Source organism: Furipterus horrens, unplaced genomic scaffold (genome assembly GCF_987537825.1).
Source record: "Furipterus horrens unplaced genomic scaffold, mFurHor1.1.pri manual_scaffold_3, whole genome shotgun sequence".
Classification (NCBI taxonomy): Eukaryota; Metazoa; Chordata; class Mammalia; order Chiroptera; family Furipteridae; genus Furipterus; species Furipterus horrens.
Window position 1 is genome coordinate 44,013,823 of NW_028327173.1, and position 25,041 is coordinate 44,038,863.

At 35.7% G+C, this 25,041-nt stretch overlaps 1 protein-coding gene across 3 annotated transcripts in view; it reads right to left on the minus strand.

Moving 5' to 3' along the window:
- Positions 1-25,041, minus strand: part of TM2D1 (TM2 domain containing 1) — a 48,934-nt gene that overhangs the window by 22,958 nt on the left and 935 nt on the right. For all 3 annotated transcript variants that reach the window (XM_090269548.1, XM_090269547.1, XM_090269549.1), the window contains exons 2-4: positions 23,931-24,000; positions 5,792-5,900; positions 330-421 (exon numbers count right to left, since the gene is read on the minus strand). In XM_090269548.1, coding sequence (XP_090125674.1) covers positions 330-421; positions 5,792-5,900; positions 23,931-24,000 — 271 coding nt within the window. The remainder of the gene's footprint in view (positions 1-329; positions 422-5,791; positions 5,901-23,930; positions 24,001-25,041) is intronic.

The window sequence follows — 25,041 nt, forward strand, 5'->3', positions numbered from 1 at the left end:
GATATGCATTTATTCATAAAATATTTATCGAGTATCCACTGTGTACCCAGAAGTAGCAACGACAGCCTAGGCCCACTGTGTTAAGTGGCTACACTATCTTGAGTATGTTTTCTCGTAAAGATGAAAGTATAGGGAAAGCCAGTACTTCCTATCCAAGCTGAAGTGTAGAGCTAACAGCTAGTTCTATACTCAGAGGAGCGTTAACTATTCCACTCTAGGAACACAGAACTTGTAACTATTAGTAGTATGCAAAGATTTAATCCATAAAAATAGGTACATTTACCTACAACACAAAGTTTCACAAGGATTTTTTAGTGAAACATACTCACCCAAGGCAGGGTATCCAAGGTAAAATCGATCTGCCCCCAACCATCCAAGGAAAAGGGAGAGTGCAACAGCCACTTTGTATGAATAGCCATTTCTGCAGAAAGGTAGAGCCTGAGTGTCACCTTCATACATTTCCAATGTTACACTTTAGAAACAAAACTGTTAATTATTATTTACTTGTTAATTGGTTCATTCATCCATTCATTCATTCAATTAATGCTTTTCAGGTAGCTACTGCATGCTAGGCAGTACTCTAAGCTACGGGAATATTTTAATGAACAAAGGAGAAGATCCCTTGCCCCTAAAAAGCTTACAGTCTAGTGGCAGCAAGCAATAAACATATTTAAAAAGTAAACCATATATTATATTAAGAAAGCCATAAATGCTATGAAAAAAGAAGTAGAACAGGGGGTGTAGGGAATCCAGAATGATAGGGAACCCATTTAAATGGCTACCAACAGGAACCATTTAAATGGAGTGATAAGAGGACTCATTGACAAGGTGATATTTGAATAAAGGCCTCAGGGAGGTGAGTCAGCCATGTCATGTGCAAGGGAAGAGTGTCCCAGACAAAAAAAACCTGCTGCTATAAAGGCGGCACACCTGACATGTCCAGGTCTATTAAGGAGACCGCTGTGGCAGGAGTGGAGTGAGAGAAGGGAAGAATAGTACCATCCAAGGTCAGAAAGGTAACAACGGTAGGGAGGGCAGCTCCAGCAAGACCTTCAATACCACCGTAAAGTCTCTGCCTTTTACTCTGAGAAATAATGGGAAACTACTGCAGGGTTTTTTAATTGAGTTTATTGGGGTGGCATTGGTTAATAAACTGCAAGATTTTAAGTTGAGGTGTGATTTAGATTTTAAAAGAATCATTCTAGCTGCTGTCCTAAAAATAGACTGCGGGGAAGAATTTGTTACAATAATGTCATATAACAAACTACCCTCAAACACAGTGGCTTACAAAAATAAGCAATTATGCTCACACTTGCAGGTTGCAATCGGCTGTGGTTCAGCCCATCTAGGCAGAGTTCATCTGGGAGATGGTGCTTTAGGCTGAAGTTTGGCTGAGTCTATAGCTAGGCTATAGATTCCATTCAAATAAGTTCCACTTCATGGAATGCTGAAGGTGCAGCATTTCTTGGGGCAAGTTCTTTTCAGGACATATCACCAACATATAAGAGGAAAGCTAAATCTCACAAGCACATTAAAGCCTCTGTTTGTTTCGTACCAGCTAACATTAGCCAGACCAAATCAAATCACATGGTCAAGCCCAAAATCAATGGAGTGGGAAGTATACACTGCCCAGTTAAGAGGGACTGAGAGGGATGAATTTGCTGAACAAATTCAAACTGCCACAGTAATGCACGTGAGAATTAATAGTGTCTTGACCCAGAGTAATAGCAAAGGAAATAGTGAGAAGTGACCAGATTCGGACATATTCTGAAGTACAGCCAACTGGATTTCCTGATGTATTAGACTTAGGGTATGAAAAAAAAAGTAAAGATATTGCTAAGAATTGTATCCTGAATAACTAGAGTACTGAAGCTATAACTGAATTGAGGAAAGCCAAAGATGGACTAGACCTTGGAAGGATGGTCAGGATTTAATTTTTGGACCTGTGAGTTTGACATGTTTATCAGACATTCATGTAGAGTTGTCCAAAAGATAGCTAGATTTACAAATCTGTAGTTAGGGAGAGAAATCTGAGCAAGAGATATAAATTACAGAGTTACAAGCATATAGGAAGTATTTAAAGCCATAAAATTGCCATGAGTATAGACAGATAAAAGAGATTCAGAGACAGAGCCATGAGATACTCTAATATTAAAAGATCAAGAAAAAGAGAAAGCAGAAAATTGAAAGGGAACAGACAGTGAGAAAAAAGTATAACCAGAAGGTGTGGTATCATGGGAGTCAAATGAAGTGTGTATTGAAGAGAAGAGAATGATCAACTGTGTCATTGTGACTGATAGATCACACAAGATAATGGCTGAGAATTTACCACTGAATTTAACCAAGAGGAGATTAGTAACCTCAGCAAGGGCAATTTTGGTGATGACATAATGAGGGCAAAAGCCAGAATAGAGCAGGCTTAAGAAAGATTAGAAGGAAAAAAATTAAAGAGAAGACATATTAGACAACTCTTTTAAGGAGATTTGCTGAAAAGGGGAGAAAAGAAATAGAAAGGCAGGTGATATTATTTTAAGGTCAAATCTGATGTCAGTCTCCTGCTTACAATCCTATGCTTTTTGCATTGCACTCATTTTTCATGGAGTTGGGGAGATGGTGAATGGCCTAGAGATCTTGCTTATGCATCTACGATTACAAGGATGTCAGATTTTATGCTGAGGGCAATGCTACCCTATCGACATTAGAATGGGGCACCAGACTACAAGTAGAGAAGTAAATTGGGGGGCTCTGTGGAAACTCAAGCTATAATCCACTGGACAATAGCAGTGGGAGAAAAAAGTGAACAAAATTGGAAAACATTAAGAAGGCAAAAACAACCAAACTAAATGTGGGAGTGAGGGGAAAGGAGAAATGGAGAATGGTTCCAAAGTTTCTGCTTTAAAAAACTGGGTAGCACAGGTTCCATTCACTAAGACAAAGGAGAAAATGAAGGAAAAGATGATAGATTCAGTTTGAGATCTTAATGTACAGAAAGATGGTAAGAAAAGTCAAAAGGGTGGATGAAAATGAGAAAAGGACCACGGATATAATCTGGGGAACATCAGGATTTAAAGGGGAAAAGGATTCAAAGGAAACAAAAGAATGTTTTATAGTAGGAGTTAAGGAAAGAAAGTATTTTAAAAGAAGGGAGTGCCAAATGCTGACGAAAGATTAAGATAGAGACTACAAATATGCATTTGATATAGTAACAAAGATTTCCGATGAATTTCAACAAGGCCAAAAGCCATGCTACATTAAACAGAAAAATTCATAAAAGAGAAAAAATGAAAATAAGCCATTAAAAAAGCTTGGCTTGGAAGGGAAATGAAATTAGAAAAGCAATTATCTATATAAATAAATTACCCTAATGAATAATCTGAAAACTGGTGGTAAAGTAGAGACTATCTAATTATTCACCAAACCATTTCTCTTTTTCTCATGGACATACAGCTAAACTACACAATCTAGCCCCCCTTACAGTTAAGTGCAGGCATAACTGAGCTTTGTCCAACAAAACTCAATTATGGACAGAAGCGATGTATGCCATTTCCAGGTCTGGCCCATAAAACACTCCTCCAAAGGGTATCCTTTCCTCTTTCCTATCTGCTGGCTGAATGGAAAAAACTCTAAGGACTAGACCAGTGGTTCTCAACCTTCCTCATGCCGCGACCCTTTAATACAGTTCCTCATGTTGTGGTGACCCCCAACCATAAAATTATTTTCATTGCTACTTCATAACTGTAATTTTGCTACTGTTATGAATTGTAATGTAAATATCTGATATGCAGGATGTATTTTCATTGTTACAAATTGAACACAATTAAAGCATAGTGATTAATCACAAAAACAATATGTAATTATATATGTGTTTTCCGATGGTCTTAGGCGACCCCTGTGAAAGGGTCGTTCAACCCCCAAAGGGGTCGCGACCCACAGATTGAGAACCACTGAACTAGACAGAGGAAATTAAGTCACAAGATGAAAGGAACAAGGCCCCTGCGTGACTGCATGGAACAACCATCACTTCCTCCTCACCCAGACCTACAAGCCAACACAAATTGGACTGCGATGTGATTGAGAAATATCTTTTATTGTGTTAGGCCACTGAAACTCTAAAGACAATAGTTACAGCAGTTAGACTGTTCCAACTAATATAAATAAGTGTGCAGCGTAATGGTCAATCAGACATGGTTACCAGACTTCAGCTGCTGAAGAATACATTATATAATGGCTATAGCTGCAATAATAAGGTGGAATTTTAATCAAGTATTAATATTATATACAGAAGAAAAATATGTAAACTGGAAAAGGGACACACAAAGGATGAGACCAGTAGCTGATCAGTAGCTTGCTCTTTGATAGGCATGTAATGAATATCCTGGTAAAAGAAAATGATATATAAGGTTATCCTAATTTTACGACTTATTATAACTACCCATCTAGCTAACTCCCTTGTTGTGATTCAATGATTATCAAGCAAACTTTATTTTGGAACTGTAGAATTTACTACAGAAGGGGAATAAGTTGGCCAGCAGATTTGAAGTATCCAGTTTCTCTGACAGTTATAATTCTTATAATGACCTCTGTGTTTTGTGAGCAATAGTGCATCTCCGTCACATCAAGCCTGATCTACCAAAAAACACTGAAAAATCAGAATTAACTTGGAAATTAATTAACAGATCATTGTGATAATTACAGGTAATGTGATTCCGTAAGGGCCAACCTGAGTAGCTAGCTGTTCTCAAAAGATGATATTCTTAGTTATTGTATTTATAGCCTATGATAGCTTAGACTAGCACTTAATAAATTGTCATTTGAAATGTTTGAGGTAGAAATATCAATCTATATATATCAAAATTGACTAAACCATATTAAATATTTTGAAAATAATTCCTTTCAACAATTTTTACTTTACTAATGAGAAGTCTTAGAACTCAAGACCGTTAAGTGATTGGCTTAGGGTTACACAGCAAGATAGAGTCTAAAGCTCCTCATTAATTCAGTGAAGTAGGATCAAAAGAAACAAAAAGGACTCTAATAGTAATTTCTAAGAATTCCAACAGAACTTGTAGAAACAACCAAATAATAGTTATTTCTTGATATAACTTCAAATAGGTAACATCAAATAAATGCAACAAGGTACAGTTAAAAGGTAAAAATATAGTGCCAATAATTAATGAAAGTGGGTAAAATTAAGTTTTTAGGACAAAGCAGAATTATAAGAATAAATTGTTAGCTTTGCTATAGCAAAATTAAAAGCAAACTTAAAAGTTCTTTAAACAGAGAATATCTCTAACAAAATAAAAGCCATTTGTCTTAATATTCCAAACTAACTTTTGAATTGTTTTACATTACCATTCATCATCTATACCTATTAGAAAAAAAAGAAACCAAGTTTTAAAATGCCTACTATGCAAATGATTTAATAGTTAGCATTCTTTTAAAACTACAGATACACAATCCTTTATTTGTACTCTAGAAATCCCTTACATTTTGAAAACAGAATTTTTCTCATAACTCACTTGGGTAGGTTAAATGACTGAATTGACAGCCATTCAGTCTTTATTTAACCCAAATAGTGAACTATAGAGCTTTACTTGTTTGGTAAATTGCATTTATAAAAAAAAATATGCACACTTAAAGTAGATGCTTTCTGATTCAAGCAAAAGGTTAAAAAAGTTATATTAGTGGAGAATTTTCCCCATAAATTAACTCTGTCTCTTCACTCCACATAATCAATCAATACACAACATAGGAAAGTAATCTGAAAATTTAGCTTCAGTAATGTACTTACACATTGCGGCAAGATATAGGCTTGAGAAAACCAATTTCGCTTCCAGTAAAATGTGTTTCATTACCACGGAAATCCTTACAAGTTATGTTGGGTGCTGGCAAACATTGCACTAAGGGCAAAAAGAGGCAAGAAACCATTTTTTTTCTGTAATAAAGGTAAGAAATTTTTTTAAAACTAGCAAAGCACATAAGAAAATATAACATATAACAAACCACCTCCCAATATAAGATCTGACATGAGATTTTAATTTAGATAGGAAAAGCTACATTATCAATAGATAGACAGATAGATATAAACACAAACATTATGTACAGATAAAGATATAAGAACTGCCACAGTGGGTTGTGTGCATGACCAGTCTAGTTTATCTCCTGCCTCTGACAAAGGTGACAAAGGAAAAAATGCACAATGTTACTGCCCTTACTTCATCTCTAAGAAAAAGAATACGTCTAGAATTTTTTTAGTAATTCATTGGATAAGTGAGTAATTCCTTAAATTTAACATATCTGATTTTACATTTTCTGTTTACATTAACTCTTGCAATAAACTAAGATTCTTTTTATCTATTTAAATAGATTCTTTTTATTACTCTAAATATATCTGCCTCTCTATTCTCTGTAGGATTTAATTTAGTATATTAATTCAGCATTTGGCAATTTTTATCTTTACTCCCAGGTGACATAATAGTAAGAGGAAGTACCACAGAACTTACGCAGGCACTGTCCTGAAGCCTTTATAGCCTCATGGTACAAGAGCAAGAAAACTCTGGAATAAAAATGCCCTACCTGAGCACTGCCTCTTTCAGAATCTTGGTTCCTTGTAGATAAAAACAGCACTAAGATGACCTATGTCATAGGACCAATGTAGAGATTAAATATGATATAAAGTACTAACATAAGGCACAGCTTATAGAAGGTCTTCAAGAAATGTTAGTGCTTTTTCCTCCTAAACTATTTCTGACTAAATGGTACTACAGTTTTTAGGCTAGTTTCAGTAAATGCTCATCTCTATGTTTAGCATTAATAATCTTTTTTGAGATAGCAAAAGTAGAACTTTTCATAATAATCTAAGAACAAAGAGAGACCCGAGTCTTATTATGAGAGGAAAATGGTATTTATTTTGTCTACGTTGTAATCACCTTGAGATTTTCAACAAATCGTTGTCCTTTTTTTAGACTACAGTTGTACACTGTGAAAATGATGCCAGAAAAAAGCCCTATAATGACTTCGTAGCCTTTAGTTGGGTTATTAATATTTCAAACTATATTGATCCATTTATTATTTAAATGTCCAATTACTCCATAAATGTTACTGATTGTATTTAAGTTTCCAAAACAAGGAGGTATTTACACTAAAAAGCCCAGATTCAGTAACAACTGAAAACCATTTAAATAAGAAAAAAAATAAAATAAAAGGAAGAGGGAGAGTGAATATACAATTATACTAGGAAACAGCTAAAGGAAGATACTGTAATTGAGCCACAAATTTAGCTGTGAGCTTCCTGGTAGTCCAGGCAAAATGCTTTACATAGTTTTTGTGATAGAATTGAAAGAGAACATACTGATTCACCTTTAAACTAGTGCAGGAATTAGGTTCTGTTCATGACACAAGAGAAACAGAAGGTAGTATAGAAGGTCCTCAATAAGAACTTTTACAGAGATCCAAGATGTCAGAGAAATAGTGGAAGCTACACTAACTTCCTCCCAGGACCAAACTGGAATTACACCTAAATTGTACAGAAATCAAAAATCATCCTGAATAACCAACTGAACACCAGCTGGAGAGAAGCCTTATGACCAAGGACAGAGAAGAAACCACTTCACCACAAGGTGACTGGAAGGGAGTGCAGAGGAGGTGCACCCACAACCTGGGAGCAGAAGTTCTGGAGGGATATTTCAGTGGCTGGGGGATCCCCCTGCAAAGTGTGGGGTCTAAACCCTAAACTGGGCTCCCCAGCCTACAGCACCAGAGCTCAAAAGGAACCCAGATAACATCCATCTGTGAAAAGCAGCAGGATATGTCTGCCAGGGAGAGAAGGATGGAGACTCAGAGAGCCTCCTAAAGGGCCAACACACAAAATTTCATTTGTAGCCACTCACCCTGGGCTCCAGCAGAGGGAGAACAGAGTGGACTAGAGATACCTGAGGAGAGTCTGGGTTGGTGGTTCTGGGGAGAGAACTGAAAGAACAGCTGCCAGGATCCCAGTGCTCAGCCATTCCCCACACTGCAGCAGCCATTACTCTCGGAGCACTCCTCTCCAAGTAGCATCAGCCTGAGGGGAAGCAATAGCTGCGCAAACAGGAAGTACAGTAGTCCCTCTCTATATCGCGGTTCACTTATCGTGGCCTCACTGTATTGCGGGATTTTTAAAAATATTATATTTAATTATTTATCACAGATTTTTCACTATATCGTGGGATTTTGCAGTACTGTATACGTATGTTAAGGTAACATAGGTTTAAGAGTGTAGAATATGTTTAAGAACATAAGTAGTGTTTATAAAAGTGTGGAAAAGGTTAGTAAGGGAGTGGGAAAGGTTAATAAGGGGCTGGGAACGGTTTATAAGTGTTTGGAAAGGGTTTATAAAGCCTTAAAATATATATAAATACTAAAATAAATGTAAGGTTCCTACTTCGCGGATTTTCACCTGTCGTGGGGGGTCTAGAACGTAATACCTGTGACAAGTGAGGGAATACTGTACTCTGCTCCACGCAGTGGTGCTTAAGCCTGACCACTGACACGGGGAAACAATTTTTAACATAATTCCTGTTGAGTTCGATTTTTCAGCTGTTTTAGACTTAAATAGGCATGCTGATTTCAAAACTGCAGTTTTCTTCTATCATGTCAAGTTTTTTCTGTAGAGCTTATCTTAATGCGACCACTCTAGGCTGGATCGAGCCTGGATCGAGCCTGGATCAAGGGAAGAACTAGTGCTCTCCTATTGGCTGAGAGCAAACCTCCCTCAAGTGGGAAGGAGTGGAGGATGACCTTGGAGACCAGTGACAGGTTTATACTTGTCTAGGCTACTCAGTTACACATGACAGTGTGGTGAGAGGTTGTGTGCCGCTCTATATAGTGAATCGTATTCCGAAGTATAGTCCAAGTTCTTGTCTGTATACAAGGAGTTAGCAGAATTTATTTTTTTATTTACATATGTACTTATTTCCTTTCCTTCAGATCATGTCTACCTCTGCTATTTCTAGTTGGAAGTGCCTAAACTACCCTGATTTGTTTTGTTTTATCTGTGGCAGTTTCACCATTCCCAAAGGACAAACATCAGCGCATTTGTCAGGCAAGCCTATTATGCATATTTTAAAGTAAAACTTGGTGATTAAGATAAGTCTTGGGTCCCTCACAAGGTGTGCAAGCAGTGTGTCGAGAGTTTTCAGATGTGGATGAAAGGAACACGTGATAAATTGCCTTTTGGTATACCTATGGTTTGGCGAGAGCCCAGAGATCATTCAAGTGACTGTTACTTTTGTATAATGAAAACATCAGGATATAACAAGAAAACTAAATGTAAAATAGAGTATCCTAGTCTACCATCAGCAATACACCCAGTGCCTCATACAGCTGAAATCCCAGTGCCAGTTTTCATTGAACTATCTTCTTTCGAAAAACAGGAGTATGGTAAAGAACAAAGTGACAGCAAAGATGAAGATTTTGAAATTGAAGATGACTCCATTCATAAGGGATTTGATCAGCATGAGTTGAATGATTTGGCACGAGATCTGGGACTATCCAAAAAGGCTTCAGAACTCCTAGCATCAAGACTGCATGAGAAAAACTTGCTTGAAAAAGGAGTGAAGGCATCCTACTTTCGATCAAGAGAAAGTGCATTTCTGCAGTACTTTCGAAGTGACGGTGGCTTTGTGTATTGCCATAACATACATGGTTTTAATGAAAAATTGGGAATTCCAATCTAGAACGCAACTGAATGGCGACTGTTCATCGACAGCTCAAAGCGGAGCTTGAAGTGTGTCCTCCCCCACAATGGTAATTTATTTGGTGCCGTCCCAACTGGCCATTCAGTTTGTTTTTGTGAAGAATATGAAGACATAAAGAAAGTCATTGATCTGTTGCAATATCACAGGCACAACTGGATTATCTGTGTTGACCTTAAAATGGTCTGCTTCCTTCTTGGTCAGCAACATGGATACACCAAGTATCCCTGTTTTTTGTGTATGTGGGACAGCAGAGCTCGTGAGAAGCATTGGGTGGAGTCAAATTGGCCTCCAAGATCTGACCTCAAACCTGGTGATCCAAACATTCTACATGAGCCACTTGTTGACAGAAAGAACATTATAGTCCCACTTCTGCACATAAAACTGGGTCTTGTGAAGCTATTTGTTAAAGCTTTGCCAACTGAAGGAGACGGTTTCAAGTATCTCATTTTGGCATTTCCTAGCCTGCATGTTTGGTAGCAAACTTTACTACTTGTACACAATTTGACTTACAGTAACAATATACAGCCTATATTCAGGTAATTTTTTCTTCATTTTCCTTTGTATGTACATTTTGTATGATTTTGGGGACCAAGGGAGGGTATCCTGTACCTCAAAAAGTTGACATGATAGAGAAAAACTGGAGTCATTTTTGGATTCAGATGCCAAAAGTTAGTCAAAAACAAGTGTCAAATCTAACTCAACGAAAACTGTGTTCCCCGATGTTACAGCTCCAGGCTATATCACTGATTAGCTGAATGAAGGAGTAAAATACAAAGTGGCCAAAATGTGAATACAAAGAAACAGACCCCAAATGAAAGAACAAGAGAATTCTCTAGAAGAGGTAGATGAAATGGAGACAACCAATTTATCAGATAGAGCTTAGAGTAATGACTACAAGGATACTCAACAACATGAAAAAAGACATAGAAACCATAAAAAGGGACCAGTCAGAAATAAAGAATGCATATCTGAAATAAATAATACACTGGAAGGAATAAGTAGTTAGTAAGATGAAGAAAAGGATCAAATCAGTGATTTGGGAGACAAGGTAGAAAAAAGACACCCGGGCAGAGCAGAAAAATAAATAAACAAACAAACAAATACATAGATAAATAAAAGAAGTGAGGAGAGCTTAAGAAATATTTTGGGCAACATGAAATGTAACAATATCCACATCACAGGAATATAAGGAGAAAAGAGTGAGCAAGGAATCAAGAACCTATTTGAGGCAATAATGACCAAAAACTTTCCTAATTTGATGAAGGAAAAAGACACACAAGTCCAGGAAGCTCAGAGCCCAAACAAGTTGGACACAAAGAGGACTACACAGAGACACATCATAATCCAAATGATAAGGCTTAAAGACAAGGAGAAAATCCTAAAAGCCGCAAGAGAAAAGCAGGTGGTTATATACAAGGGAACACCAATTAGACTGTCACCTGATTTCTCAACAGAAACATTTCAAGCCAGAAGGGAGTGGCATGAAAAATTCAAGGTGATGAAAAGCAAGGACCTACAACCAAGGCACTTTATCCAGCAAGGCTGGAGAAATAAGGAGCTTTCTAGACAAGAAAAAGCTAAAGAAGTTTGTTAATGCCAAACCAGTACTGCAACAAATGTTAAAGGGCTTGCTTTAAAAAGAAAAAGAGAAAGAAAAAAAGGGGGCGGAGAAGTCTAAGAAAGAAATGGCACTAAATAAGTATCTATCAATAATCACCTTAAATGTAAATGGCTTAAAATGCTCCAACCAGGAGACATAGGGTAGCTGAATGGGTAAGAAAACAAGACTCATATATGTGCTACCCTCAAGAGACCCATCTCAGATTGAAAGATACACACAAACTAAAAAGTAAAGGGATGGAAAAAGATATTTCATGCAAATAGAAAGGAAATAAAAAGCTTGGGTAGCAGTATTTATATCTGACAAAATAGACTTTAAAACCAAGGATATAGTAGAGACAAAGAAGGACACTACATAATGATAAAGGGAATAATCCAACAGGAGGATATAACCCTGGTAAACATTTATGCACCCAATCAATATACAAGCACCTAAATATGTGAACCAAATCCTGATGGACATAAAAGGAAAGATCAAAAGAAACACAGTCATAGCTGGAGATTTTAACACCCCACTGACTTCAGTGGGTAGATCTTCCACACAGAAAATCACAAGGAGACAGCAGCCTTAAATTACACACTAGATTAAATGTATTTAATTGATATCTTCAGAGCATTTCATCCCAAAGCAGTAGAATATATATACTTGTCAAGTGCACAAGGAATGTTTTCTAGACTAGACCACACGTTAGGGCACAAAAGTGGTCTCAATTAATTTAAAGAGATTGAAATCATATCAAGCATCTTCTCTGATCACAAATCTATGAAACTGGAAATCAAGCACAAGGACACTCAAAAACACACAAATACATGGAAGCTAAATAACATGTTACTAAACAATGAATGTGTCAACAATGAGACCAAGGAACAAATCAAAAGATACCTTGAAACAAATGAAAATGAGGACACAACAATCCAAAATGTGTGGGACACTGGGATAGCAATCCTAGGAAGAAAGTTCACAGCATTACAGGCCCATCTCAAAAAGAAGAAAAAGCTCAAATAAACAATCTAACTTCACACTTAAGTGAACTTAAAAAAGAACAATAAACAAAGCCCAAAGTGAACAGAAGGAAGGAAATAATAAAGATTAGAGCAGAAATAAACGAACAGTCCTAAAAAATGATACAAAAGGTCAATGGCTCCAGGAACTGGTTCTTGGAAAAGGTAAACAAGATTGACAAACCTTTAACCAGACTCATCACAATAAAGAGAAAGGACCCAAATAAACAAAATCAGAAATGAAAGAGGAGCAATAACAACTGACAGCAAAGACATACAAAGGATTGTAAGAAAATATTATGAACAACCATATGCCAACAAACTGGACAACCTGGATGAAATGGATAAATTCCTAGAAACATACAATCTTCCAAAACTAAATCAGGAAGAATCAGAGACTCTGAATAGACTGCACCTAGTGAAACTGAAGCAGTAATCAAAAACTCCCAACAAACAAAAGCCCTGGACAAGATGGCTTCACAGGTGAATTTTACCAAACATTCTGAGAAGAACTAACACCTCTGCTTCTCAACCTATTTCATAAAGTTCAAGAGGAGAGAAGGCTCCCAAACTCATTTTATAAAGCCAGCATTTTCCTAATTCAAAAACCAGATAAAAACACTACAAAAAAGAAAATTATAGGCCAATATTCCTGATGAACATAGATGCTAAAATCCTATTAGCACAACCAAATATGGCAACGCATCAAAAGATCATACATCATGATCAAGTGGGATTTATTCTGGGAATAACATTCGCAAATCAATAAATGTGATTCACCACATAAACAAAATGAAAGATAAAAGCCACATAATCATATCAATAGATACAGCATTAGATAAAATCCAGCACCCATTTATGATAAAAACTCTGTGCAAAGTGAGATTAGAGGGAACATATCTAAGCATAATAAAAGCTATATATAACAAACCCACTGCCAGCATTATACTCAATGGGCTAAACTACAAACATTCTCCTTAAGATAGAGAACAAGACAGGGATGACCACTTTCATCTCTCTTATTCAACATAGTTCTAGAAGTCCTAGCCACAGCAATCAGAGAAGAAGAAGAAATAAAATGCATCCAAATTGGAAAGGAAGAAGTAAAACTGTCATTAATTGCAGAAGACATGAGACTGTACATAGAGAACTCCAAAGATTCCACCAAGAAACTATTAGAACTGATAAATGAACTCAGCAAAGTAGGATACAAAATTAATATCCAAAAATCAGTTGCATTTTTATATGCCAATAACGAACTAACAGCAAGGGAAATTAAGAAAACAATCCTATTCACAATTGCTACAAAAAGAATAAAATACTTAGGAATAAACCTAACCAAGGATGTAAAAGATTTGTCCTCATAAAATCGTAAGACACTGAAGAAAGAATTGGAAGATACAAATAAGTGGAAGTACATACTGTGTTCATGTATAGGAAGAATTAACATAATTAAATGTCCACACTACCCAAAGCAACCTATAGATTCAACACAATTCCTATGAAGATTCCAACGACGTATTTCACAGAACTAGAGCAAATATTTCAAAAATTTATATGGAACCACAAAATGTCTGCATAGCAACAGCAATCCTGAGAAAGAAAACAAAGTTGGAGGAATCATACTGCCTAATATCAAACGATACTATAAGGCCATAGTAATCAAAACAATATAGTACTGGCATAAAAACAGACACATAGATCAATGGAACAGAATAGAGAGCTTAGAAATAAACCTACACCTTTATAGTCAATTAATATTCAACAGAGGAAGCAAGCACATACAATAGGCTAAGGAAAGTTTATTCAATAAATGGTGTTGAGAAAATTGGACAGATAAATGCAGAAAAATGAAATTAGACCACCTTCTTACACCCCACACAAGAATAACTTCGAAATGGATCAAAGACTTAAATGTTACACCCAAAACCATAAAAGTCATAGAAGAAAACATAAGCAACAAAATGTCAGACATTGATTGCATGTAGCAATATTTTGCGGAATATATCTCTCCAGGCAAGGGAAACAAAAGAAAAAATAAACAAATGGGGCTCCATCAAACTAAAAGGTTTTTGCACAACAAAGGAAATTATCAACAAAATAAAAAGACAACCCACAGAATGGGAGAACATGTTTGCCATTACATCTGATAAGGGGTTAATATCCAAAATTTGAAAAGAACTTAAAAAAACTCATCACCAAAAAAACAAACAACTCAATTAAAAAATGGGCAAATGATCTGAATATGAACAAACACTTCTCCAAAGAGGACATACAGATGGCCAATAGACATATGAAAAGATGCTCAACATCACTAATCATCAGAGAAATGCAAATTAAAACCACAATGAGATATCATCTCACACCTGTCAGAATGGCTATCATCAATAAATCAACAAATAACAAGTGCTGACAAGGATGTGGAGAAAGGGGAACCCTTCTGTGCCGTCGGTGGGAATGTAGACTGATGCAGCCACTGTGGAAAGCAGTACAGAGATGTGGGGGACCCTTTTGTGTGGTATTGGGAACTATAGCCTCATCACAAGCCAGGCCTTGAAAGAGGCCTGTAGGTCTTGACCGGAAAACCAGGAAGGCTAGAAGGCAGGCATGACCTGATAACTACTCTGAGGGTTCCCGTGGGAATTGGACTTAAAGAATGTGTACTATGCTTTGAAGCTTGCTCTGCTTTCTTATCAGTTGCTTAAAAGAAATAGAATGTCCGAGATCAAAGCCTGGAAAACATGAAATCCTGCACCTGGTAATCATCTGATGCCAGAATGTTCGCTGAACCCTGATCTAGAATGTTCACTGTGTTTCTTGCATTGTTATCTATAATCAGTAGCTGTTGATAGTAATCCAAGCATCTGAAGCTGATTGGTGATTTAAATATCCTGAATGTATGGTCCCATACATAACTTTCTCAATAAAAGGCATGGGAAAAAAGAGTGTGGGGTTTTTCTCCTCTAGAGAGAACTGCCACCTCTCATCCTCCCAGACAGAAATCAGTGTCTGGGTCAACTCATTTCTCCTCATCCACAATCCCAAAACCTCTGCTGGACAGAGTTTCCATAAAGCCAGGCATGCACCCACATGGAGATACCTCAAAGTTAAAACTGAATCTGCCTTTTGACCCATTGATCTCACTTCTGCAAATATATCCAAAGGAACACAAAACACGAATTTGAAAGAACACAAGCACCCCTGTGTTCACTGCAGTGTTACAGTCCCTCTCTATACCGCGGTTCACTTATCGTGGCCTCACTGTATCGTGGGATTTTTTAAAGTATTAATTATTTATCGCGGATTTTTCACTATATCGTGGGATTTTGCAGTACTGTATACATATGTTGTTAAAGTTACGTAGGTTTAAGAGTATAGGATATGTTTAAGAACATAAGTAGTGTTTATAAAAGTGTGGAAAAGGTTAATAAGGGAGTAGGAAAGGTTAATAAGGGACTGGGAATGGTTTGTAAGTGTGTGGGAAGGGTTTATAAAGCCTTAAAATATATATAAATACTAAAATAAATGTAAGGTTCCTATTTCGTGGATTTTCACCTATCATGGGGGGGTACAGAACGTAATAGCCACGATAAGTGAGGGAATACTGTATTTATAATCACCAAGATATGGCAACAGCCCAAATGTCCACCAGTGGATAAATGAATAAAACAACTATGGGACATTTGTACAATGGAATACACTGGGCCATAAAAAATAAGAAAATGTTACCTTTTGTGAGAGTATGGATGGACCTGGAGAACATAATGCTAAGTGAAATAAGTCAGTCAGAGAAAGACAAATACCACATGATTTCACTCAAATGTGAATCTAATGAACAGACTGAATTAACAAGGAAAATGGGGACAGATTCATAGATGGAGAGCAGGATGGCAGCTATGGGACAGGTGAGGGGATGGAGGGATTAAACAAAGAGGAAAGAAGACTCGTGGGTATGGACAACAGTGTGGTGACTGCTGCGGGGGGAGAAGGGTATAAGGGGACTAAATGGTAATGGGAAAAAATACAGTAGAGATTAAATTTTTAAAAAGACAACTATTACAAAACAATAAAGGTTTTCCACATAGTCACTTCTTTCACTGACTCCAGGTATAAGCAAGGGCTTGTAATGTTAAGGTCCACAGAGATGGGGAAAACTTAACTTTATTTAGATGTAGCTATTTGGACACTTCCGATATAGAGATAAATTTACTGACTTTGTAAAATGAATTACCTCTTAAAAATCTGCCATTTTAGGACATAATTTTGACTAAAGCTATATAGTGAACAACTCAAAATTGAGATTAGGAAATGTCTGAAATGCTATCTAGTATATATTCTGTATTACTGACTGAAAGGAAATCAGTATGCTCTATTTCAACAACTGCGAGCACTTTTACTCCCCACGGGACATTTGGCAGAGTCTAGAGACATTTTTGATTGTCACAACTGGGGAGCTGCTACTAACATCTAGTGGGCAGAGGCCAGGGATGTTCCTAAACATCCTACAAGGCACAGAACAGCCTCCTCACAACAGAAAATTAACGAGTCTAAAACAATAGTACTGAGGTTGAGAAACCCTGCTCTAGATCAGTGGTCTTCTAAGAATTTTACTCACACACTCCCTAAAAAAAAAAAATTTTTAACTAAGTACTCCCTCACACATTTTTGACACTTATTTTGACCATTTTTATTATAGATTTAAATGATTGGAAAAATATAATTTCCAGTATATTGTAAATACCGCCATTAAAGTTTAAAATACCACAGCAACTTGATAGCCATCATGATCCAAAAGAACAGATATGAAAGAGCTCTTCTTTAAAATTTAAAAATTTTACATCACTTTTAAGACAAAGTACGCATATAAAAGCTGAGGGCCTGGAAATTGATTCCTTTTACAGACACGTGAGTGATATGGGCTGAATTGTGTCTCCCCCAAAAAGTTAAACTTAAGTCCTAACCCCTCAGTACCAGAGAATGTGACCTTACTTGAAAATAGTGTCTTCTAACGACTTAACCAATTTAAGATGAGGTCACTAGGGTGGGCCCTAAACCAATAAGACCGCTGTCCTTATAAAAAATGGGAAATTGACTACACACACAGAAAGGAGAGGATGTGAAGAGTTACGGGAGAATGCCAGGTGAGGACAAGAGACTGAGCTGATGTGGTTTCAAGCCAGCAAGCCAGTGAAGCCAAGGATTGCTGCCCACCACCAATAGCTCAGAACAGGAAAGGGAAAAATTCTACCCAGTTTAAGAGCAAATTGGCCCCGTTGACACCTTGATTTCAGACTTCTAGGCTACAGAACTGAGAGTAAATGTCTGTTGCTGCAGGCCATTCAGTTTGTAACATTCTGTTATGACGGCCTTAAGAAACTAATTCAACGTCTATACCTCTTGGAAAGCTCTGGTTACTCCAAGGAGTACATGCACTCCAGTTTGAAGACTGAGGTTAAGCATCAGACACGTAAGTAAAGAAGATATTTGGTTTAAAAAGGTGTTTTATTTTGTTTTTACTTTTTGTCTGATGAGGACCATTCCACCTCCACAAAGAAGTGACCTGCAAGAATGTCTATACATAAATAAGTTTTTCCTCAAAAAAGCACCTTGAAACTTTTTCAAATCCTTGAATAAGCCCTGGATTAAAGAACTGTGCCATGAAACAATTCTATTACTAAATTTTGGGTAGTTTTCCTCTAAATGTATTACCTTGCAGTTACTCAATTTGAAGCTGTCACTTTCTTGTCTTATAGCCTTGTTAAATTAGATCTTTCTGCAGACTACCTAAAATCAGATCTTAAATAGTTTTAATGCAAAATACTGTAATTATGATTGCAGTTAAGGCTCTTGTGCAATACACCTTGCCTAACAGAAGTGCATTGTTTTTGTTAATGACGGATTTCTGTACGAAATTTTAAAAGAGCAAACATTTACTGGTGAATTGTAAAAATGCATTATAAAAAATATTAAAAACTAAGAAATCATATTTTTTTCTTTTTCAATACTATTATTAACTTCCATATTTTGACAATTTGTTTTCAATGATATGTTTTATCATTTCTACTACAAGATATTATTTGTACTCAATGTGAGCTGTTTTGTATTCAACATGAGATGATGAAAAAGGGAAGAGTACCCAAGGCTCAAGAAAGATACAAAGAGCAGAAAGGCACAAATAGCAGACAGATAAAAGTAGTAGAAAGAGGTGTCAGAGTGAAGGGGAAACCACACTGATACAATAATTCCAGACAAGTTTGACAAAAGTATGAGTTAATTATTTCAAAGGATGAAAATTAGGTACTTCAGAGTTACAATGAGCTGCTACTTGAAGTATATAGAGAAATGGAATGAAAAAATAATAAAAGAACCACTGAGACTGACCAGGTTTGTTTGAATTGATAGAGAACTCCAAAAGGCAGAACTTTGGAACTGGACGAATCTGGGTATAAGTCCAAACTCAGTCACTTAACTAGTATGTATGAATCTTTGAGCAAGTTACAAAACCTCTTACTCTTGTTTTGTAATCAGGGAAATGAGGTGAACACCCTTGTAATGCTAATATACATGTATGGTGTGTAAAGCATGGGGCCTGATTAGAGAAAGTATTCAATGAGTGTTAGGTTCTTCACTCTAGGAAATTAGAGAACTTCAACTTTGAGAAAAATAGGAGAATGAACCTGGCATGAGAAATAAATCTAACATTGTGAGTGGCTGTAAAATTAATAGGAGATTTTGTGAAATAAAATTAATCAATTCAAAAGAAGCCCACAACCCTAGAGTTTATCCATTTTTATATGCTTTATAATGATTTCATTTGACCCCTAAAAAAAAAACAAAAATAAAAAGAACTGTGAAGTAGACAGAACTATTAATATGTTCCTTTTTTTCATTTTAAAAATGGGAATACTGAGGTTCCAAGATATTGAGTTGAGCTGGTCTCATAAGCAGATAATAATTATAAGTCCTCGACTCATTACTATTAATCTATACTCTTTCCATCATACCATAATTCCATGTTTGCACTGATTTCAGAAACAAGCAAAAATAAATCAATATGATGAGATTAAAGAAGCCAGTTACCAATAAATGTTGAGATAAAATTAAGCAACATGCTATAAGCCTGAAAACTATTCAATTTTCAGTTTTCTTGCAAAAAGTTTGGCTCTGACCAATGCTAAAATTTATGGCATCAATTTAAGTCAATAACTACACAGTATTTCTCAATTATAAAAAGCAGCACTGGCCCTGGCTGGGTGAGTCAGTTGGTTGGAGCATCGTCATCCTGATACACTAAGGTTGCAGGTTCGATTCCCAATCAGGGCACATACAGGACTCAACCAATGAATGCATAAATAGGTGGAACAACAAATGGATGTTTCTCTCTGAGATCCTACTTCAGTTCACATCATGCTTCGGAACAGAAATTGTGATGTGTCAAATAAAAGTCAGACTCAGTATGACCTCTATAACAGATTATACTGCATACTGACCAGGTAATTAAATGTGTCAATTTAGAATTTGGGTGAAAGCAAAAGATAAAGTTAGCAGAAGCCAAATCTTCTTCATATTTCCAGCATTAAAAGATAGTTATCCTCTGGAAGTGCTGGAGTTGGAAAATCATCATTTTGCAACTATCACAGTGAAGAATAGTTCAGGCTACAATTATCATGGATGCTAAGTCCAGGGGAAAATTTTGATGAAGAACAGTATATTTGCATGGTCTTAATGAGTCTCCCCAAAGACTGTGTATTAGTTGCAAAGGAAAAAATATTAACTATACAGAGAGAAAATCTGAGTGATCCACATTGAACAATTAACATTCACTAATGAGAGGCAGATGGATACCATGTATCGCAGATACGAGATGCTGAGGACACACCATCACCTATGTAATTTTCCAGCCTGGAATGTATAACCTAAATCTAATCATAATGAAATATCAGACAATCCCAAATGAGGAACATTCTATTAAAACAAAAGAGACTGCAGTCTTCAAACACATGTGTCATTAAAGACAAGGCTGTGTAATTGTTCCAGTCTAAAGACAACTAAAGGCAAAACCTGATTTTAGGATCCTGTACTGGGGGAAAATGCTATAAAGGTATTACTTGGGTCATTTGATAAAATTAGAATATGGATAGTAAAGTAAGAACACTAATATTAAATTTACTGAATTTTATAACTGAACTGTGGTTAAAAGAATATCTCTATTCTTTGGAAACACACAAATGTATTTAGGGAAAAATATATATACACAAATTCAGAGTTTACATGAGCACATAATGATAAAGAAAACAGATGTGTTAACAATTGGTGGATCTGGGTAAAGGGTATATGGGTGTTCTTTGTACTACTCTTGTTTCTGCAACTTTTCTGTAGCTTGAAATTATCTCCAACTAAAGTTTAAAAATAACACAATCTTTGCATAACTAATTTATGCTCTTAGAAGTTAGGATAATGGTTATCCATTCAGGCAAGATAGTGATTATAAAAGAACATGAGGGAGGCTTTTGGCATGTTGGTAATGGAGATTCTTGACTAGGATACATTCACATATATGTTCATTCTGTGAAAAAATTCACTTGAGTTCCACTTACATGTACTTTTCTGTGAATTTCAATAAAAACTTAAGAAAAAAAAATTTTTTTTAATTCTGCCAAAGGAGCAGAACAAAATTTGGGGAGAAAGAGTAAATACTTTTGTATTTCACTGATCAAAAAATTAAAAACACTTGCATATGTGTATGTGTACATGTATATACAAGAGGGACATCCCCCCCCCCCCAAAAAAACAGGATTATCTTCTAGAGGGTAGGCCACTTGTAACACAGGTTCCCCCAGCTAGGTGAGTTTTCTAGGAACCCATATGGATCAGTGTACCAGCCAGCATTGCTGTGACTGTGTTCAGCTTCAGTGAATTTTGTTTTGAAGACTCTTTCAATGCATTGGCCTATTTCACGAAGGGTGAATTACAAGCGCACCTGCCTACACTGTGCTGAGTGTTCAGCAGTTTTTGACCAAAAACTGCACAACCCTGTGACCCACCCTCCATGTTCACCCAATCTCCTTTTTGTTTGTTTTTTTCCTTGGATGAAGAGTCATCAAAGGGAAACGTTTTGCCCATGTGGAAGAAGTGAAAAAAAAAAAAAAAAAAAAACAGCGAAAGCACTAAAAGGCATCAAAATCAACAAGTTCAAAAATTGTTCTGAGCATGGAGAAAAAGTCTCAATACGTGCATTGCATCAAATTTAGAGTACTTTCAAGGTGACTAAAGTATAAACTTACAAGAATAAATACACAATTTTTTATAAATAAATTCCAGTTTGGGGGGGGGTCTCCCCTCGTATATAAACATATAAATCTAGGCAGAACACTCCTTGAGGGCAGAGATTTATCTTCTGCCATATATCATCTATACCATCTAATAAATTAAGTCATTTCTCAATAAATAATTTTATAATATATAAATTAATTTTCAGTTATTTTTTAATTTAATAAATTTAAGTTATTTATTACACGTAATTTCTCAATAAATAAATATGCTTGTTAACTGGCATTGGGCTAACTGGGAACCATTTTAAGATCACATCAATTTATTGTCATAGTTGAATTTCCTTTGACTTGGGTCGCAATTCCTACTCTCTACCCACAAACTTCCCTCTTTGCAAAACATTCCTCCCATTCATTCCTACACAGAAAGTACAGATTAAGAAAATGAACCTTCATGTTTGAAGGGTCATTTTGATGTCCTCTCTGCTCAGGACTTAGAAGTGATTCATCATGGCCACTCCACTAGCCTTTGTGTGTTTTAAAAGAGCAATGAAAAAAAAAACTTCATGTGGACAGACATAGCTTAATGAGTGTTGGGCTGAGAAGATAGTACCTTCCCAGCTTTCGGCTAAGACTCCTTTGTATCATGTACATCCACATGCAGAAACCCTGTGACTTGTATTTGTCTCAGAAACTTTTCTTTTTAAAATTATGATAATGACTTAAAGCCACTGATTTATTAATCTATAACAGACATTGAACTGGAAAGCACAGCTCTTTTGGGCCAGAAATTATTCTTGTTATTACATAATTTTCTTAAAAATTCTCATACTTGCAAAGAACCCTGAAGGATAGAAAATGCTTTTTTGAAACAGCTGACTGCCTCTTTCCTACCTTAAAATTAGATATCTGAGTCAAAACAGTAGTCACAGAATTCCAACATCTTTTATATAAGTGGTTGAATATTTGAAAGCTGATGCTTCTTTATGTGTGTTAACTTTATTCTCTGTATTCCAAAAGCACAATATAATAGGCAAATATATAAAACAGGCAAATCAGAGTATACTTGTAATTTAAAGAGTAGGTAATTCCTTGCAAAGTTCCTTTTAATACATCTAAATTAAATAAATGTATACATGTTAAGCAATGTATACTATACAAATCATATATGTATATAACCTATTACATATAGCAAAACATCAATTATAAAAAGTTAACATAACTTACTTTCAAATATCTTTGCTGACTAAAATCAGGCTAACAATGTGACAAAAACATAAAAATATAACAAGATAAAAATATATCTGTTTTTAAATATATATACAAATTCATAATCAAGAGGTCAATTATTTGATACTTTTTTAAAAACTAAGGTTTTTGCTATAACAAAAATAATTAATTTAATCTCATTTACATAATAAATCGGCTTTGTAGCTTTCTCTTACAAAAAATAACAATTATTGGCTTATTTCATGTCTGATACATAAAACAATATATATTCAATAGGTGCTCTTCTCAAAACAATACTATGTAATTATCATCATTATGTATCGTGCCAATAAGAAAGTTAAATAGCTCCAAAATATAAATCTACCTGCCTCCCTTCCAACATATACCCTTTTGCTTTGCGGGATGATGTCTAACCAACTAAGCCACACAAGGCAGGGCATACCCTTTTAGAAGAAAAGACTAAACAAAAAAGTTACTAATTTTCATCTGGCATCACACATATTTTAGAATAACAGAAGCTTCCCACAAATCATTAGGCTGAGGGTTTGCTATTTGTTATCAAAATATCTCTAAGAAAATACTAATACAATAAATAAATAAATAAATAAGCAAGCAAATAAATAAATCCTTAAAATCCTGACTGTACTGTTTTCATACTTAAGAGGTACCTAAGTATATTTTACAAGTGCATAATGTGGGTGATAAAGCTGCTCACTGTACTTGTTGGACTAACAGTCTCATTTCAAGTCCTTCACAAGTAATTAAAATCTAACTAAAGAAGCACCTTTATATAACATAGGTTGGTAAATAAAGGGCATCAAGACAGCTACATAAACTGATTCCAGAAGTTCAAAAAAAATAATGAAAACATAAAACTTCCCAGTCTATAAAATTAAAGAGAATACAATTTTTAAATCCCCTAGTCAGTTCTTCAAATTTAAGTTGTTCTAGAAATTGAATAATAATGTTATAACCCAAGAAAAGCACATTCATTACTTTTAGTGATCATACACTGATCTGTGAAATAATGTTTTAAAAGTTATCTTTAAAGACATGTTTCTAGAAGTCTTACCATGAGCTGTGTAGTTTGTACAGTTAACTGGTTCTTGTGTAGCATCATTTATTTTTGGATCTTTACAGATATATTTAAGAAAAGTTAAGGAAACATGAACTCCATTCCAACACAAAACATTACCATCTGTTTAATATCTCATGTAATCTCACATATACTCATGTTTATATTCACATGTAAAGAGAGGCTGTTAATTTGTCCAGGTCAAAAAAACACAAGCACAAACTGTTAGTGTCACTAAATAATATCTGAACATTAATTTATTCCAGGAAAAGTATATTAACTCTAGCAAAGAATGCCATCCTTAAAGAACATTGGTGAGAGTTTAAGCACAGAGGAAAAATGAAACTACCAAATTACTGTAAGAGAACTTTAGGGTTAAAAAAAACAAGTTTCCGGAGATTTTGAGTGACTTATCCAAAGTCATATAAGTGACAGGTTGCAAACTCAGGTTTCCTGATTCCAAGCCGAGGGCACTGTTCATCAGACAGCTGGGAAGATGGTGCTTCAGGTGGGTCTACATAGTCTCCCCAGAAGGGTTTTAAGTTTTTGGAAACAGATATAACAATTATCTTCTGACAGATGTTCAAAACACTCGGGTGTTTTTCTGGTTCCCAAATATTTTATTAACACTACATTGAGTAAGGTATTCACAAGATGTCTATGGAGCCAGAGTCTGACACCTGTTTAAGATTTTGAATCAATACTGGAAACCTCGTTTTCATTCCAGGATACTTTCCAGTTATCATCACCTCAGTCCTATATGCTCAACCACATCTCTCTAGAGTTTATACTGCCCATTTTCTTGCACAGAACCACTCTGACATTTTTGCCAAGAAAACTCAATTTACTAGATGCGTGATTCTCAAACTCCAAGCAAAATGGCATTCAGTAAATTACAGCTATTCTGTAAAAACCAAATAATTGCTGTCTCTCAACTCACATAAAAATGCTATAGAATAGAATTTTCTTAATTTTTAGACTTCTCGCTCATAGAATCTTTCTTATATCTCTGGCTTTCGTTATTAATTTTTCTGTTATACAATTTGTATAAAACTATCTAATTTTGTACAAAATTAGCTATTTCAATTTGAATGCAACTCCATTTCAT